Source organism: Palaemon carinicauda, chromosome 14, assembly GCF_036898095.1.
Source record: "Palaemon carinicauda isolate YSFRI2023 chromosome 14, ASM3689809v2, whole genome shotgun sequence".
NCBI lineage: Eukaryota > Metazoa > Arthropoda > Malacostraca > Decapoda > Palaemonidae > Palaemon > Palaemon carinicauda.
The window spans coordinates 22631001-22648469 of NC_090738.1; the positions used below are offsets into that span (position 1 = coordinate 22631001).

Genomic DNA, 17469 nt, shown 5'->3' on the forward strand with positions numbered 1-17469 from the left:
GGCCCCGTCCACAGATGGTCTCCTATGGGGAGGACGTCTTGCCGTTGGCTGTCCAGGCTCCGCCGAGTCTTTAAGTTTTCCCACTCTCTCCATAGTTTCTGCTACTGTCTTAAGGGGGAACAGGGTCTCACCCCACACTGGAGCCTTTCTCAGGAATTTCGCCTCCTGTTCGGGAAGTCTACGGGGGAGCCTGTTAAGTACCGTAACTCTCCTCCTTAACACCCAGTTTGCCGTCTGGGTCAGGGACTGGAACGTAAGGAACTTCCTGGCTTTGCCTCCCAAACGTATGAGTTCATGTAGTAGAGCCTGATTCTCCGGCACTGAGAGATCGTGGGAGAGCTGGAAACCTGCTAGGGTGCATGCCCACCAGTCCAGCCAGGAGGCCACATTTATGATGTCCTGCGATGTGTCCTCCATCATAGCGGCCTCCGCCTGAGAGAAGACCACGGGCAGTAAGGCTCCTGTCATCCATACTGCCCTGGCTTAGAGTCGCGACGGCTTTTTCCAACGTCCGAGGCCCCGCAGGCCGTCCGTCTGGCACATGAAACTTCTTCTGGGTCCTCAGTCCAGGCAGGAGCTTGAAGGACCCTTGGGCTCTGAGAGAGTTCTTGTGCCCCGAGACAAACCGGTCAACGTGGTCCATGCCCAGGGCCAAGTCCGGAGCCAGAGGTAGGGTCAAGGATGGTTTCTGTTGTACTGGGTTATCCACCATCCTTCCCAAACCCGAAAGCCAGGCCTGCTCTGATGACGGTTTGGGCTCGTCTAGCCTGTGGTGGTACCGGATCAGTGCCAATACCTTCCTGTAGGAGGACACTTCATCGGGAGAACATTCGCCAGTATCTAATAAGCCCTCTACCACTTGATCCTCCTTGTTGGCTGTATCCGTGGGGGCAGCCGTATCCGACATCCGGCCGGCTCGATGGAGCGGCTGCCTCCATCACGGATGGAGCCGCCGAGGCGGAGGTAGCCATCATGGGTCTACCCCCTTCCGGGGGAATCCGTGGAAAGTAACTGCCCTGCTGTGCCAGCGGCTGCATCCGATGCCTGGATGGAGCCAGTGAGACTTTGGTTGTGGGAACAATGCTGTCGGGCCGAGCCAGCGGCTGCCTCCGCTGAACGGACAGAGCCGGTGACTTGCCGGGCAAGGGAAAGTTAAAGTGTGCCAACGGCTGCATCTGACGCGTGGACGGAGCCAAAGAGGCACTGGGCAAGGGCGCAGAAAGCCATGCCCAGCATGACTTACCGGCCTTGGGCCCGGGACAACGACGTTGGGATTCCATACGGGAATACTGTACACAAGCAACACAAGGAAAGGAAGTGAATGGGAAAGCACAAAGGGAACACAATGGTGGGTCGGACGGGATGTGAGAGAGAGCGGCGAGATGTTATCTACACCGCGACCAGATGCTTACTGGCGACACAGACCTAGTAGCGCTGACCCCAGGTCGCCACAGGGCATGTATCCATTTGCCACGGAGGGACCCGACAAGGGAAAACGGAGATACAGGGAACTTCGCAAAATTCTTGGTCGGTTAGGGAGGAGATCCCAGATACTCCTAAGAAAGTAGTTTGAAGTAAGTACTCCGTGTTGGATGATTAGGCTCAAGTTGTGTTTCCATGTGTAAGATTAAGCTTATACTTGTGTGGTATTTTCATGTGTAAGATTAAGCTCATGCGGTGTTTTCATGTGTAAGATTATGCTCGTGCAGTGTTTTCATGTTTAAGAATAAGCTCGTGTGATGTTATCATGTGTAAGATTAAGCTCATGTGGTGTTTTCACGTGTAAGATTATGCTCGTGCAGTGTTTTCACGTGTAAGATTATGCTCGTGCAGTGTTTTCACGTGTAAGATTATGCTCGTGTGGTGATTTCATGTGTAAGAGTATGCTCGTGCAGTGTTTTCATGTGCAAGATTAAGCTTGTGTGGCGTTTTCATGCGTAAGATTATGCTCGTGTGGTGATTTCATGTGTAAGATTATGCTCGTGTGGTGTTTTCATGTGTAAGATTGTGTGTATGGTCATTAGGTATTTTCATGGGTTAAGATTAAGTTTACGCTCGTGTGGTGTTTTCATGTGTAAGATTATGCTCATTGGGTGTTTTCATGTATAAGATTATGCTCGTGTGGTGTTTCCAAGTGTAAGATTACTCTCATGTGGTGTTTTCATGTGTAAGATTCAAGATTATGCTCGTGTGATGTTTTCATGTGTAAGATTTAGCTCATACTTGTGTGGTGTTTTCATGTGTAAGAATATACTCGTGGGGTGTTTTCAAGTGTAAGATTATGCTCGCGCAGTGTTTTCATGTGTAAGATTAAGCTCGTGTGGTGTTTTCATGTGTAACATTATTTTAGTGTGGTGTTTTCATGTGTAATATCAAGCTCGTGTGGTGTTTTCACGTGCAAGATTATGCTCGTGTCGTGTTTTCATGTGTAAGATTAAACTCGTGCAGTGTTTTCATCTGCAAGATTAGGCTTGCGTGGTGTTATCATGTGTAAGGTTATGCTCATGTGGTGTTTTCATGTGTGAGATTAAGCACATGTGGTGTCTTCATGTGTAGATTAAACTCGTGTGGTGTTTTCATGTGTAAGGTTATGCTCATGTGGTGTTTTCATGTGTAAGATTATGCTTGGGTGGTGTTTTCATGTGTAAGATTATGCTTGTGTGGTGTTTTCATGTGTAAGATTATGCTTGTGTGGTGTTTTCATGCGTAAGATTATGCTTGTGTGGTGTCTTCATGTGTAGATTAAACTCGTGTGGTGTTTTCATGTGTAAGGTTATGCTCATGTGGTGTTTTCATGTGTAAGATTATGCTCGTGTGGTGTTTTCATGTGTAAGATTATGCTCATGTGGTGTTTTCATGTGTAAGATTATGCTTGTGTGGTGTTTTCATGCGTAAGATTATGCTTGTGTGGTGTCTTCATGTGTAGATTAAACTCGTGTGGTGTTTTCATGTGTAAGGTTATGCTCATGTGGTGTTTTCATGTGTAAGATTATGCTCGTGTGGTGTTTTCATGCGTAAGATTATGCTCGTGTGGTGTTTTTACGAGTAAGATTATGCTCGTGTGGTGTTTTCATGTATAAGATTATGATTGTGTGGTGATTTCATGTATAAGATTATGCTAGTGTGTTTTCATGCGTAAGATTATGCTCGTGTGGTCTTTTCATGAGTAAGATTATGCTCGTGTAGTGTTTTCATGTATAAGATTATGCTTGTGTGGTGATTTCATGTATAAGATTATGCTCGTGTGGTGTTTTTACGAGTAAGATTATGCTCGTGTGGTGTTTTCATGAGTAAGATTATGCTCGTGTAGTGTTTTCATGTATAAGATTATGCTTGTGTGGTGATTTCATGTATAAGATTATGCTCGTGTGTTTTCATGCGTAAGATTATGCTCGTGTGGTATTTTCATGAGTAAGATTATGCTCGTGTAGTGTTTTCATGTATAAGATTATGCTCATGTAGTGTTTTCATGTATAAGATTATGCTTATGTGGTGATTTCATGTATAAGATTATGCTCGTGTGGTGTTTTCATATGCAAGATTATGCTTGTGTGGTTTTCATGTGTAAGATTATGCTTGTGTGGTATTTTTATGTGTAGAATTATGATCATGTGGTGTTTTCTATGCGTAAGATCATGCTTGTGTGGTATTTTCCTGTGTAGGATTATGCTCATGGTGTTTTCATGTGTAAGATTAAGCTCATGTGGTGGTTTCATGTGTAACATTAGGCTCATGTGGTATTTTCATTTGTAATATTATGCTCATGAGGTGTTTTTATGTGCAAGATTATGCTCGTGTGGAGTTTTCAATGGTGTTAACAGCACCAAAGCTTATCAAATTTATTTTACTAGGGTGGGTTAAGTTTTAAGGTACAATTATACATTACAATTTGCCCTTGTTTGGAACTTCTCCCATTAACATTAGTTCATATCTTTTAAAAGAAAGTGTGTTGTCAAATTTTAGTGTGTGTATGTATAGCAATGTACACGGTTTACACATCACTGTTGGCTACTATATCAATGTTAAAAGGAGACAGTTGAGTGGAATTTGAATTTTTGAGTGCTATAAAATAAAAAAAGGGGTCCCTTTACAAAAAATTACATTGATTCTTGAAAACCACATTATCTTGAGAAAGTGTGTCGATGGGGTATGGACAGCATAAGCTAATGCAGTACTGTAGCACATAAAGTGGGTTCTCATTTATCTTTAGATTTATTGAGATAGTCACTGCATTTAAATATCAAAAATTTTAAGTAATTTTTATTTTTCCTAACATACTTACCGAGAACTACTTTCTTAGGAGTTACTGGTAATCTCCTCTCTACCGACCAGAGTTTTGCGTAGATTACCCCCCACCCCGCTTTCTAAGGAGGCCTACCCCCGGCATTAAAGAATGTGCCCCGAGGGTAGGCTTATCGTAGGTCGCTGCCCGGCTGGGTCAGCTCATCAGTAAGTTCTATTGGATTAGCACAATGCTAGCAAGGGAAGAGAGGCACTCGGGGAAGGAAGGGAGGGCCATTACCCGAAAGTAGTTCTCGGTAAGTATGTTAGGAAAAATAAAAATTACTTAAAATTTTTGATTTGTTCCAACACGAATACTTACCTCGAACTACTTTCTTAGGAGACTTACACTTTAGGCGGCGGGAGTGTTATTCTGTCTCCCTGACCCGGGACGTGGAGGCCAAGAGGCCCAGGGATAACGGGACCTACTAGAAAGCGGATGCGAGGGTAACTACACAAAAGTTCACGTTAGTGTCTAAGTACTCACCCTTTGAAAAACTTCTTCTGACGTTCCTTCCAGTAGCGTAGTCATGAAGAATGTGTTATCCTATGGTATCAGTCGGTACTCCCCGAAGAGGCAAGGAAGCAACTGGGTAGGAGGTAGGAAACCGCACTTGTGCCTACCGGTTGCTAGCCTTGATCGCGCCTGGGGTTTTTACCGTTACACCGCTTGGAGGGCGGAGATGACTGTTCCAATGGAGAACCCGTCTAAGGACTTCCTCGAGTAGTCCTTGAGGTAATGGGCAGTAAAGGTTGACTGGTTCGACCAAGTACCTGCTCGCAGGATCTGCCCCACTGCCATGTTTTTCTCAAAGGCTAAGGAGGTGCTCAGGCCCCTGATGTCATGAGGCCGGGGGGTGCCTGGCACTGCTATGCCATCTTCCTTGTAGGCTCTGGCAATAACTTGTCTCAACCAGAAGGAAATGGTGTTCTTGGAAACTTGTTTCTTATTAATACCTGTGGAAACGAAGAGGCTCTTGATGCCTGGGCGGAGATGAGCTGTTCTTTCCAGGTATTTTCTAATTGTTCGTACAGGGCATAATTTTAAATCTTCTGCATTACCTGTCTTAGGGATGGCAGGAATTGAGAAACCCTCGAACTTTGGATCCCAGACTGCTGGGTTCTGAGTCTTGGCCACAAAAGAAGGCACGAACTTGAAGGATACTTCTTTCCACCCCTTCGAATGAGAAACGTCGTATGACAGACCATGGATCTCTCCCACTCTCTTAGCGGACGCCAAGGCCAGCAAGAAGACGGCCTTGAGGGTGAGATCTCTGTCTACGATATCCTTCAAGGGTCCAAAGGGGGGACGACACAGCATCTTCAGGACCTTGGCTAAGTCCCACTGGGGCACCCTACTCGCCTGTGGGGGGCAGGACTCTTCGAAACTCTTGACAAGCATCGCTATGTGTCTCGAGGCCCCCAGGTCGATGCCCTTCATTATTATTATTATTATTATTACTATCCAAGCTACAACCCTAGTTGGAAAAGCAAGATGCTATAAGCCCAGGGGCTCCAACAGGGAAAAATAGCCCAGTGAGGAAAGGAAATAAGGAAATAAATAAATGAAGAGAACAAATTAACAATAAATCATTCTAAAATAAGAAACAACGTCAAAACAGACATGTCATATAATAAACTATCAACAACATCAAAAACAAATATGTCATAAATAAACTATAAAAAGACTATGTCCGCCTGGTCAACAAAAAAGCATTTGCTCCAACTTTGAACTTTTGAAGTTCTACTGATTCAACCACCCGATTAGGAAGATCATTCCACATCTTGGTCACAGATGGAATAAAACTTCTAGAGTACTGCGTAGTGTTGAGCCTCGTGATGGAGAAGGCCTGGCTATTAGAATTAACTGCCTGCCTAGTATTACGAACAGGATAGAATTGTCCAGGGAGATCTGAATGTAAAGGATGGTCAGAGTTGTGAAAAATCTTATGCAACATACATAATGAACTAATTGAACGACGGTGCCAGAGATTAATATCTAGATCAGGAATAAGAAATTTAATAAACCGTAAGTTTCTGTCCAACAAATTAAGATGAGAATCAGCAGCTGAAGACCAGACAGGAGAACAATACTCAAAACAAGGTAGAATGAAAGAATTAAAACACTTCTTCAGAATAGATAGATCACCGAAAATCTTGAAAGACTTTCTCAATAAGCCTATTTTTTGTGAAATTGAAGAAGACACAGACCTTATATGTTTCTCAAAAGTAAATTTACTGTCGAGAATCACACCTAAAATTTTGAAAGAGTCATACATATTTAAAGAAACATTATCAATACTGAGATCCAGATGTTGAGGAACCACCGTCCTTGACCTACTTACAATCATACTTTGAGTTTTGTTAGGATTCAACTTCATACCCCATAATTTGCACCATGCACTAATTCTAGCTAAATCTCTATTAAGGGATTCACCAACCCTAGATCTACATTCAGGGGATGGAATTGATGCAAAGAGAGTAGCATCATCTGCATATGCAACAAGCTTGTTTTCTAGGCCAAACCACATGTCATGTGTATATAGTATGAAAAGTAATGGGCCAAGAACACTACCCTGTGGAACACCGGATATCACATTCCTATAATCACTATGGTGCCCATCAACAACAACTCTTTGAGATCTATTACTTAAAAAATCAATAATAATGCTAAGAAACGACCCACCCACTCCCAACTGTTTCAGTTTGAAAACAAGGGCCTCATGATTAACACGGTCAAAGGCAGCACTAAAATCAAGGCCAATCATACGAACTTCCCGACCACAATCAAGGGATTTCTGTACAGCATTGGAGATTGTAAGAAGGGCATCACATGCTCCAAGGCCTTTACGAAAACCAAATTGCAAACTAGGGAGTAGATGATTACCTTCAGCAAACCTATTAAGACGTTTTGCCAGAAGACGTTCAAAAACTTTAGATAATATGGGAGTTATGGAAATTGGGCGGTAATCAGTGGGACTTGAGCTACCACAAACACATTTACATAGAGGAGTAACATTACCAATTCTCCAACTAGTGCTAAAAGCTCCTCTTCTTGCTAACTTGCGCAAAATAACAGATAACTTTGGAGCTAAGAAATCTGCTGTCTTTATAAAAAACAAAGGAAAAATACCATTTGGGTCTACACCTCCATAAGCATCAAGGTCCATCAACAGAGCTTTAATCTCACGAGATCGAAAAGCTAAACTTGTTAGTTTAGCCTCAGGAAAACAGGAATGAGGAAGTTCAAGTTTTTCATTACTCTGTTTACTGTCAAAAACATCAGCCAAAAGGGTTGCCTTTTCCTTTGGACAGTGAGTGACTGAGCCATCTGGTTTAAGTAAAGGAGGAACTGTTGCATCTACACCAAAGAGTGCAGATTTAAGGGTAGACCACCATTTATGTTCCTGAGTTGTACCAGAAAGTGTTTCTTTTATGGTTAAATTGTACTCCTTTTCAGTTGAGGCATAAACTCTCTGAGCAAAAGCTCGAAGCTGAGTATAGTTGTTCCAGGTCAAATCTGATCTGTTACCCTTCCAAAGTTGATAGGCCTCCTGCTTCTCCAAAAAAACACGTCTACAATCATCATTGAACCACGGTTTGTCCTTCACTCGGTAGGAAGACTTGGCCTAAGGCGGCCCGAACTCCTTTTATGGCTGGAATTGACATTCCCACCTTGTGCCTAAGAAATACCAGAAAATCTGCTATGTCTGGGACAGAGGCCTTAAGAGGTCTAATGTGCCTCTCAGAGCACGACTTCGTGAAGGAGGCCCATTTTGCCTGGTAGACCGCGGCTGACGACTTTCTTAGGTATAGAGACATTCTCTTAGCCGTGGAGGAAGAATATCCTTCTTTCTTCAGGAGCCGCTCGATAGTCTCCAGGCGTGAAGACGTAGGGAGAGTGGGTTGTCGTGGAGCCTGAGAAAATGAGGCTGATGCAGAAGGTCTGACCTGACGGGCAGAGGCCACGGCGGTTGACTCGATAGGTCTTTTAGGTCCGCGAACCACTCTCTCTCCGGCCACCAGGGCGCTACCAAAGTCATCTTTAGGTTTCAGGCTGTCCTTACTCTGTTGAGCACTTGTCTTATCAACGTGAAAGGGGGAAAAGCGTACACATCCAGATTGTCCCACTTGTGCTGAAAGGCGTCTTCTAAGGCTGCTTTCGGGTCTGGTACAGGGGAGCAATAGGCTGGGAGTTGGGTGTTGAGTTTTGTTGCAAAGAGGTCCATCACCGGGGAACCCCAGCGTTGGATGATGAGCTTGGCTACTTCTGGGAGAAGGGACCATTCTGTCCCTACTATCTGGCCCATTCTGCTGAGGCCGTCGGCCAGAACGTTTCTCTTCCCGGGAATGAACCTTGCTAACATCACCACTTGATTTTCTTCTGCCCAATCTAGAATCTCTATGGTGAGATCGCACAACTCCTTCGATTTCAAGCCTCCCTGTTTCCTTATGTATGCCACTACCGTGGCGTTGTCGCACGTCAACGCCACGGTGTTTCCCTTTAGTAGACTTACGAAGTGTAGGCAAGCCTTCTGGACTGCTTTCAACTCCAGGACATTGATGTGGAGTTCCCTCTCCCCTTCCAACCAGGTCCCTCGTGCCGTTTCGTCGAGGAGATGGGCTCCCCATCCCTGGTTGGAGGCGTCTGTGAACAGTAGTAACTCGGGTGGGCCGGTCCCGAAGGGCATCCCCTTGAGTGAGTTCGACCGGCAATGCCACCATTCCAGGGAGGGTCTCGTGTTTGGTAGGACTGGGATTAGCACCTGTTGCGAGTCCAGCTGGCACCAGAGGTTCTTCAGGTTCCATTGTATGGATCTGAGCCTTACCCTCCCTTGGGGAACTAGTTTCTCCAATGAGACCAGGTGACCTATCAGCCTCTGCCTGTCTTTCGCTCTCCTGGGGTGCTCTGACAGGAACGGCTGAATGATGTGCCTGAGGTTTCTTATCCTGTCCTCCGAAGGGAATGCTTTTCCCCGAATGGTGCCTAATGTCATCCCCAAGTAGTTCATTCTGGTGGATGGGGATAGATTTGACTCCTTCGGGTTGATTACGATCCCCAGATCCTTGCAAAACTGGAGGAGACTTCTCCCTTGTTCCTCCAAGAGGACCTTTGAGGCGGAAAGAAGTAACCAGTCGTCCAGGTATCTGACGAGGCGAATGCCTCGTTCGTGAGCCCACACTGAGACAGTCGTGAAGACTCTCGTGAACATCTGGGGCGCTGTTGACAGACCGAAGCAAAGGGTCCTGAATTGCAGGATCTGGGAACCCCATTTCACCCGGAGGAACTTTCGACTCGAGGGGTGGACCGGAATTTGGAAGTATGCATCCTTGAGGTCTATGGTCATCAAATAATCTTTCTCCCTCAAGGACAGCAGGACTGACTTCGGAGTGTCCATTTTGAAGTCCGTCTTCTTGACGAACTTGTTGAGAGCTGACAGATCTATAACTGGTCTCCACCCCCCGGTCACTTTCTCTACCAGGAACAGGCGACTGTAGAAACCTGGCCCTGGGATAAGAACTTCTTCCATGGCGCCCTTCTCTAACATGGAGGATACCTCCTCTTGAAGGGCGGTCCTCATTAACGGGTCTTTGGGAGCTAGCCATTCCGTCCGGCTGGCCGGAATAAGAGGGGGTGGTTCCGTTAAGAACGGAAGTCTGTAGCTCTCCTTGAGTACGGACACAGTCCAAGGCTCTGCTCCTTGAGCCTTCCATGCTTGCCAATGACGTCTGAGGCATCCCCCAACCCGAGGCTTGGGCGGGGATAGGGGGCCTCCCACTCTATCTTCTTCTGGAGGAGCGGCCTGATCTGCCTCTCCTAGAGGCGGAGTAACCCGACCTGAAGGAGCTTGAGGGCGCTGGAGCTCCCCTGCGGGAGGGCTGAGGCGTTGCGGCCCAGCAGGAAGAGGGGGCCTCTCTCCTCGTAGTGCTGGTAGAGGCTTGGGGCGTCGCGGCACTATCCGAGACGGATCTCTTGTAGGGCGGTCTCCTAGAAGCCGTAGGTCTGGGGATGTTAGCCTCCTTCTTCTTCGAGACCTTCTCCATGATGGCCTCTAGTTCCTTCAGGGGAAACAAAGACTCTCCCCACAAGGGTAAGCTCCGAATGGCCCGCGCCTCCCTGTCTGGTACCTTCCGAGACACCTTCGCCAGTACAGTCTCTCTCTTACTGAGCACCCAGTTAGCCGTCAGTGCGAGCGACTGATACGTCAAAAACTTAAGGGTTTTACCCCCGGTGGTAATGAGGTCTCTCAGGAGGCCTTGCTGGTCAGGGTCCGCGGGGTCGAAGGAGGCTTGTACCCCTACCAAAGTGGAAGCCCACCAGTCCAGCCAAGAGGAGACGTTCACCAAGACCCTCGACATTTCCTCCATCATGGAGGCTTCTGCTGGCGAGAAACAGACCGGGGCCGAAGAGGCTCTATCGTCTGAGACGCCCTGACTCAGGATGTCGACGGCCGACTCCACCTTACAGGGGCCTGGGCGTCGTCCCGCTGGCACATAAACCTTGCCTTGGGTTCTGAGGCCCTGGAGCAATTTCGAGGAACTCTGGGTTTTGGGGGCCTCGGCATTGCTGGCCACTACCTTGTCGACATACACCTGCCCTAGGACTAGATCTCGGGCTAGGGACGTCTTAGGTTGGGAGGGAGTCTGCATGATCCTCAATAGGCTCGACCTTCAGTAATCCTCGTCCGTAGCCGTAGGTTCCTCTATTTTGTGGTGCCTTCTGATAAGGCCAACCACTCTCCTATAGGCGGAGTCCTCCGTTGGTGAACCCTCCCCTCCGTCAGCCGAGGTCTCGGCTTGGGGCCGGGGAGCTGGGTTACCGGGCACGCCGACTGGACGTCTAGCTCTTGGTGCCAGGGGCGTCGTCCTGCCGAGGTACTGGATCTCATCCGCGGGTATGTCCGCACCAGGGGCCTGGGTTAACGCAGGTATCGCTGGTTCAGCGGGGACTCTCGTTCGCCCTAGGGCTCTGGGTGCCGAGGACGCGGTTCCCGTGGGCTGACCCGACAGCGGGAACCGTTCCTTCCGACCTGAAGGCCGCACCAGCTGGGCTGGTTCGGCCAGGCCGCCTGACGAGAAGCGCATTTCCCCCCGCTGGGCGGGATGAACCGGAGGCTTCGAGGACTTATGCCTTCTAGAGAGGTCTTTCCTGCGAGCTAGGTCGCGCGGGTCAAGGTTGTGCTTAGAGGACGGCAACCTTGGCGACCGCTCTCTGGACCGGCGGTCCGGGGAACAAAGCACCTTTGAGTCCCGAGATACGTAGATCCAGGCGCCATCGGGAGATCTACTCCTCCTATACTTACGCCCTGGGGAGCGGGAGCGCTTGCTGCTATACCGGGAACGTGACCTCGAACGGGAACATTCGCTCCTGGACCGCTCCCTCCGACGACGGCGTTTTACCCTGACTTCTTCCTCTGACGAGGAATAAACGTCCGATGAATCCGATGAATCCGACGACACTGTGTTTATCGCATGTCGGCTGGTAGCGGGGACTGCGGGGGACTTCTTCGGGCGTTGAACGCCAGAGGTCGAGGGCTGGAGGAAGTCTTCGGGGACTTCCGTGAGGGGGGCCGGGAACGACTCAAAACGTTCCATGCCAGGGAGCCAGGGGTCCAGGGCCACATCCATCCTTAGGGGTGACTTACCCGGCGTCTTCGGGAGCCTCCAACCGAAGGCATCGTTACCCGAAGGTCGAACTTTCTTTTGGTTGTCTCCGCCTAACGACAATCCAGAACCACAGGCCCACGAGGGCGGCGGAGATATCGACACCGCGTTACTGCCCCACAAGGGGTCATCGGAGGAAGCGTGCCCCCCGAGCACAAGGGCCGACTCTCCGGACGCACTACTGGGTCCTTCACTAGCCCTAGAAGGGCCCGCAATCGGCACTGCACTTACACTGGGCTCCTGGGAAAGGACGCCTTGTTCATTTTCTACACCAGACTTACCTCGTCCCCTACTCTGTGTAGGGGACGGCGAAACCGAGGCCCCGTCGGACCGCTCACTGGGTGATGGTAGCGGCGAAGTAACACTAGCTTTCCTGGGGGAACGTTTCGCAGATTTCCTCTTTTTGGTACCGTACCGTACCCACTGGATATCGCTCCAGTCTACACACTCGGGGCACGTATCTGCTGACGAACAAACCCTTCCCCTACAGGAGGAGCAAAGGGAGTGAGGATCCACTTCAGGCTTGGAGAGGAACGCTCCACACGATTTACCGGCTCTGGGCCGCGGACAACGGCGGATTTGCTCCATAATGCACACAACGCACGACACAAGCACGAAGGGAATCAATGAAAACACTGGGTAAGCACACGGGTGGAAGGTGAACGCACAGGAACACCCGGGAAAAGTACACTTGAAAAACGCAAGTTACCACGCGGGGAACACGTGGGGCACTAGAACGCACACAAAGGATCGATAGAGAACGAGAGCGAGGTGTTCACACGTCGCGACCAGAGAACTTACTGATGAGCTGACCCAGCCGGGTAGCGACCTACGATAAGCCTACCCTCGGGGCACATTCTTTAATGCCGGGGGTAGGCCTCCTTAGAAAGCGGGGGTGGGGGGTAATCTACGCAAAAAACTGGTCGGTAGAGAGGAGATTACCAGTAACTCCTAAGAAAGTAGTTCGAGGTAAGTATTCGTGTTGGAACAAACTAAAAATACATACAGGTACTTAAGAAGTATCAGAAGATTACTTGAATGTGATGATAAAATAGTAAATCTTTGTTGCAATTCAGGTTCATTGATGAGTTCCAGGTGAGACATTTATCTTGGCAAAGTGCCATATTTGTGTGCATATTAAGTAAAATAAGATTTTGTTTGACCTAAATTGGAGTGCTATTTGGTTTTTAAATTTTGGATTTAATAGGTTTTATTAATTCGCTTTTTAAATTTATAGGGTAGGCAGGGTATATCATAATGTTAGACTGGGGTGCTTGGGTAGCCAAATTAGGGCAATATTGCTACCCCTTTATTTGCTCTATTCTGCACTTCACTTGAACCTATTTTTCATATTACTAGCTAAGCTAAAACCCTAATTGGAAAAGCAGGATGCTATAAGGCTTATCTGGGAAAAATAGCCCAGTGAGAAATGGATATAAGGAAATGAATAAGCAATACGAGAAGTAATGAACGACTAAAATAAAATACTTTAGGGACAATAACAAAATTAAAACATCTTTCATATATAAACTATAAAAAGAGACTTAACATCCACCTGTTCAACATAAAAACATTTGCTGCAAGTTTGAATTTTTGAAGTTGTACAAATTAAAGTGCAGAAAAAAGGGTTACTATTACAAAATATGCATACAGTACTGTAAATAAAACTGGATTAAGTCTTCCCTCTAAACTAAAAGATCCTTGTTATTTAAGGTCATTTGAAGTTACCTTTTAATACTTCTTTAAATGAAGATTTTCATCTTGATTTAAATGGTTTTATCCACAGTAACATTTTAGTAAACTTTCATAACATTTTACATAGCTGTTTAAAAATACATTAGCATAAATCTGCTTCAAGCAAAATAAAATTGGGGACCCACATTTCTGATAATTATGGCTGTACATGCCAACACCACTACATTATTCAAAACATTAAAAGTTGCTGGAAAAAACACTTGGTTCCAATGACCAAAAATTAAAACACTTACCATCTTCTCCTACAGAATCTAATGTCAAGAAATTAGCCAAATCGAGTTCATCCTCTTCCTCCTCTTGTTCCTGTTCATCTGTTGGATCATGACCACCCGTCCTTTCAATAGTTGCTGTTCGTACCTGACATGAAAATAAAACAAAAATATTAAAACTGTTGAAGTTAACACTGAAGTGTCAACTCAACGCATAAGTTGAAAGGTAAGCAAATTTCTTGATCTGGGATTTTCAAATCAGTCACTAACTTTGTCAAGGCACTCGCACTAAAAATCTGCGCATAGAATAAACAGCGGATTATAAAGCTAAAAACAAATCCTTTAACAGATAAAATTTTTAATGTGATCTATTCAGTATTTTTGAAAATATTATTACATCAAGAACCTAAAAATATGTTCATCATGAAGGATGTCAATTAATACGAGATTTTAGTTCTATTGCTAGAATAAAGGATAGGATTAAGTATACGGAAAATATAAAACTTAAAAATGTGTACTTTTTCTAACTATAAAATCTTGACTGCTTTAAAAGGCCCATGATTTAAGAGTACCTGGAATGCAGCTGTTAAACTTTATACTGAGCTGTCAGTAGTTACTGGTGGGTGGCGAGAAGTCCCACTTCCTCACCACCTCACACTACAGGACCTTCTCCTAGGACTTGAGGGATGGATGAGGAGGGAAGTAAAACTTAAAGGACTCAGATTTGTATAGTTAGGAAAAATACAATTTACTTCTAAAATTTTTTGCAATTTTTTCCTACGCATACAAAACCTCGTCCTTAGGTGACGAGTCTTATCTTCCCCCTCGTAAAGGAAGAGCCAGATAGGCGAGGCTGAGAGCCAATGAAAGATAGATGGTAACCGGAACAAAGAACCTTCACCAGCCACTCCTAAGCTCTGTGCAACTGCCCCTTTGCCCAATGGGTCAAAAAGTATCCTCAAACTCGTGGCAGCTTCAGAAGGGGATTATCGACTCTGTCCTGTACGGGGACAAAAGGAAGGGACAGAGTCATCGCTTCTGCGAGAAGTGGACGGGTTAAAGAAGAGGGTCTGATTCTTGATGGGGCTAGGGACTTTTTAAGGGCCGATTTCTGAGGGGTCATGACTGAAGTTCTGGATGTAGTTTTTGAGGTCGGCACTGAAGTTCTGGATACACTTTTTAAGGTCATCAATGAAGTTCTGGATATAGTTTTTGAGGTTATCACTGAAGTTCTGGATGTAATTTTTGAGGTCCCTGTGCTCTTGAATGCAAAATCCCAGGGAATCCTGGGTGGTCTTTCTCCAACTTTGCACGGACTTGCAGACTCCCAAGGCTGGGAAGAGTTCAAGACCCCTGACTAGCAGAGTAATTCTGAAGAGCTAAACCCTCTCTGGCAAATTTGTCTCATGAATTTTGCAATCATAGCATCCCTATGCTTAAGAACCCGGTTGGCCCACTGGTTAGCTGACTGACAAGCGAGGTAAGTAACCACCTTCACTCCTGACTGCACAAAAGTAATGACTCTCTTTTGATCATCAGGTGAAGTCACATGTTGAGAAGCAAAGTAGGTTGCATGGAGACTACCATTGCTATGGCTTCTATGGAGATACACATTCAGATACTGAAAAAACTGTTTCACCTGCACCAAGTCTTCCGAAAACAGGCCTTTTTGTCAAAGTTATTGCAGCATCTATCGGTAAGGACAAAGGGCTTGCGGCCTCGGGGTCATAAAACTTTCTTTGATGTGACAAAGTTGGAAGGCATGATTTTACCCAAGCGTAGAGAGTTCCTTGGACCAGTGATTATAGAACCTACAGTTTTCCAGGGCCTCACAAGCAACCTCCGACCAGGGTAGATCAAGGGCAGGTCTCAAACTTTAAGGGGCACTGAAGCTACGGTCAATGGAAGTCTTGCAACCCTCGACTATAGTCCATTTCTTTTAGCGATGCAGATTTGCACCGACTCGCAGCGGTGCCCTTTTAGCTCGAAAAATTTTCCAGATCGCTGATTGGTTAGAATTATCTCGTCCAACCAATCAGCGATCAGGAAACTTTTCCGAGCTAAAAGGGCACCGCTATGAGTCGGTGCAAATCTGCATCGCTAAAAGAAATTGACCATAGTGCCCCTGTTGCCTTCCCATGGTCGTTGAACTCTAGGATTAGACCCAAAGCCTTCACCAAAGTTAATTTTTTGTTTCCCAGTTCTACGCCATGGTGCTGGTCCAGAATACAGCGCTGATAGATCAAATGTGAGTCTAGATTCTTCCTCTAGTGGGGACTTAGACCAAACCCAGACAATAATCCGATGACATCGAAGCAATGGGAGTAATTTCCCTCTTAGTTGTTGAAGTATTCTTTGCCATTGTATGAGGCTTGGATGACAAGAAAGGAGAAGACCTGCAACCAACAGTACTTGAGCTTTTCAACCTCGGGGAAGCAAGGCCTCTATAAAAAATTGAAGAATGCTCGGTGATACTGATTCTCCTTTACTCTCTGGCTTCTGAATGCATCCGTTGGCAGGAAGGGAGTCTCCTCACTAGGACTCTGGGAATTTCTGTTTCCTTTTTGAGGGTCTGCGATGAAGGGGAACATTACCTGAAGCACTTAACCTCCCAATTGTGTGAGGAATGGCCTGATGGAGGTCCACCTTCTGGAAAAGTATAAAGTGGCTATAACTGTTACCAGCCAAACCATGGCAGGACCACGTGGCGGGTCCATCACAATCGCACAGAAACACTCAGGATAAAGAAAAAGAAAGATTAATAACAGCAAACATTTGTTAGCCCCTTCGCTACGATGACGTCAAAACATGCCGGTTGATAGACGACGAAGTCCCGGGTAAGTGATCTAAATATGGAAGTTGAAATTATTCGTACATCCTACTAGAGTACAGGACATACAGTAGTCTTATATAACAAAGTTTACACTCAGGAAATTTCACTAAAAAATCTCCTCCCTTCCCTGATACTAGCCCCTCTTCCTCCTTTCTTCAGCCAACTAACAGTCTTTGGGATTCTAGCTTTTTTTTCTGATTGTGTAAGACCTATTTTAGTCTTTTTATGTTATGTAGAATCTCGGCACCCTCTCTAGCCAATGGCAAAATTCCCTACCTGAAGCATTACTCAAACCCCCCCACCACCCAGCTTAAGAGACCTAAGGATCTTCTCATCTCGCCCCACCACCAACTGAAACACTTGCAATTCTAGTCCTTATTCAGGGTTATGTAAGGTATATTTCAATGTATTTCTATGTTGGCATACTGCATGTGTTCAAATAATACAGAAAGCATTGTCATCAGTTCTCCCCTTCTGCCTCTCAACCAGAAAGCCAGCAATGCAAGTTGTTGAAAGCTCTGTTTAGTCACACACTACCTAAAATCACACTAAATAATCTCAATACTATAAATAATTACCTGAAAATGTCTCAATCCATACATATTTTCACCTTATTTTTTATAAATTTCCAATTTCTTACATTATTTAATTGCATTTCACAATTTCTTTAATATCATATCACTTATTAGTGATCATATTTATCATATTTGTAACCCTGATCACTGT

The 17469-nt window shown here is 46.0% G+C and overlaps 1 protein-coding gene across 1 annotated transcript in view; it reads right to left on the reverse strand.

Annotated features, from left to right (window-relative positions):
* LOC137653484 (glutamic acid-rich protein-like) overlaps positions 1-17469 on the reverse strand; it is an 86703-nt gene that overhangs the window by 27329 nt on the left and 41905 nt on the right. Inside the window, exon 9 of the mRNA XM_068386928.1 lies at positions 13935-14058. Within this exon, the coding sequence (XP_068243029.1) occupies positions 13935-14058 (124 nt within the window). The remainder of the gene's footprint in view (positions 1-13934; positions 14059-17469) is intronic.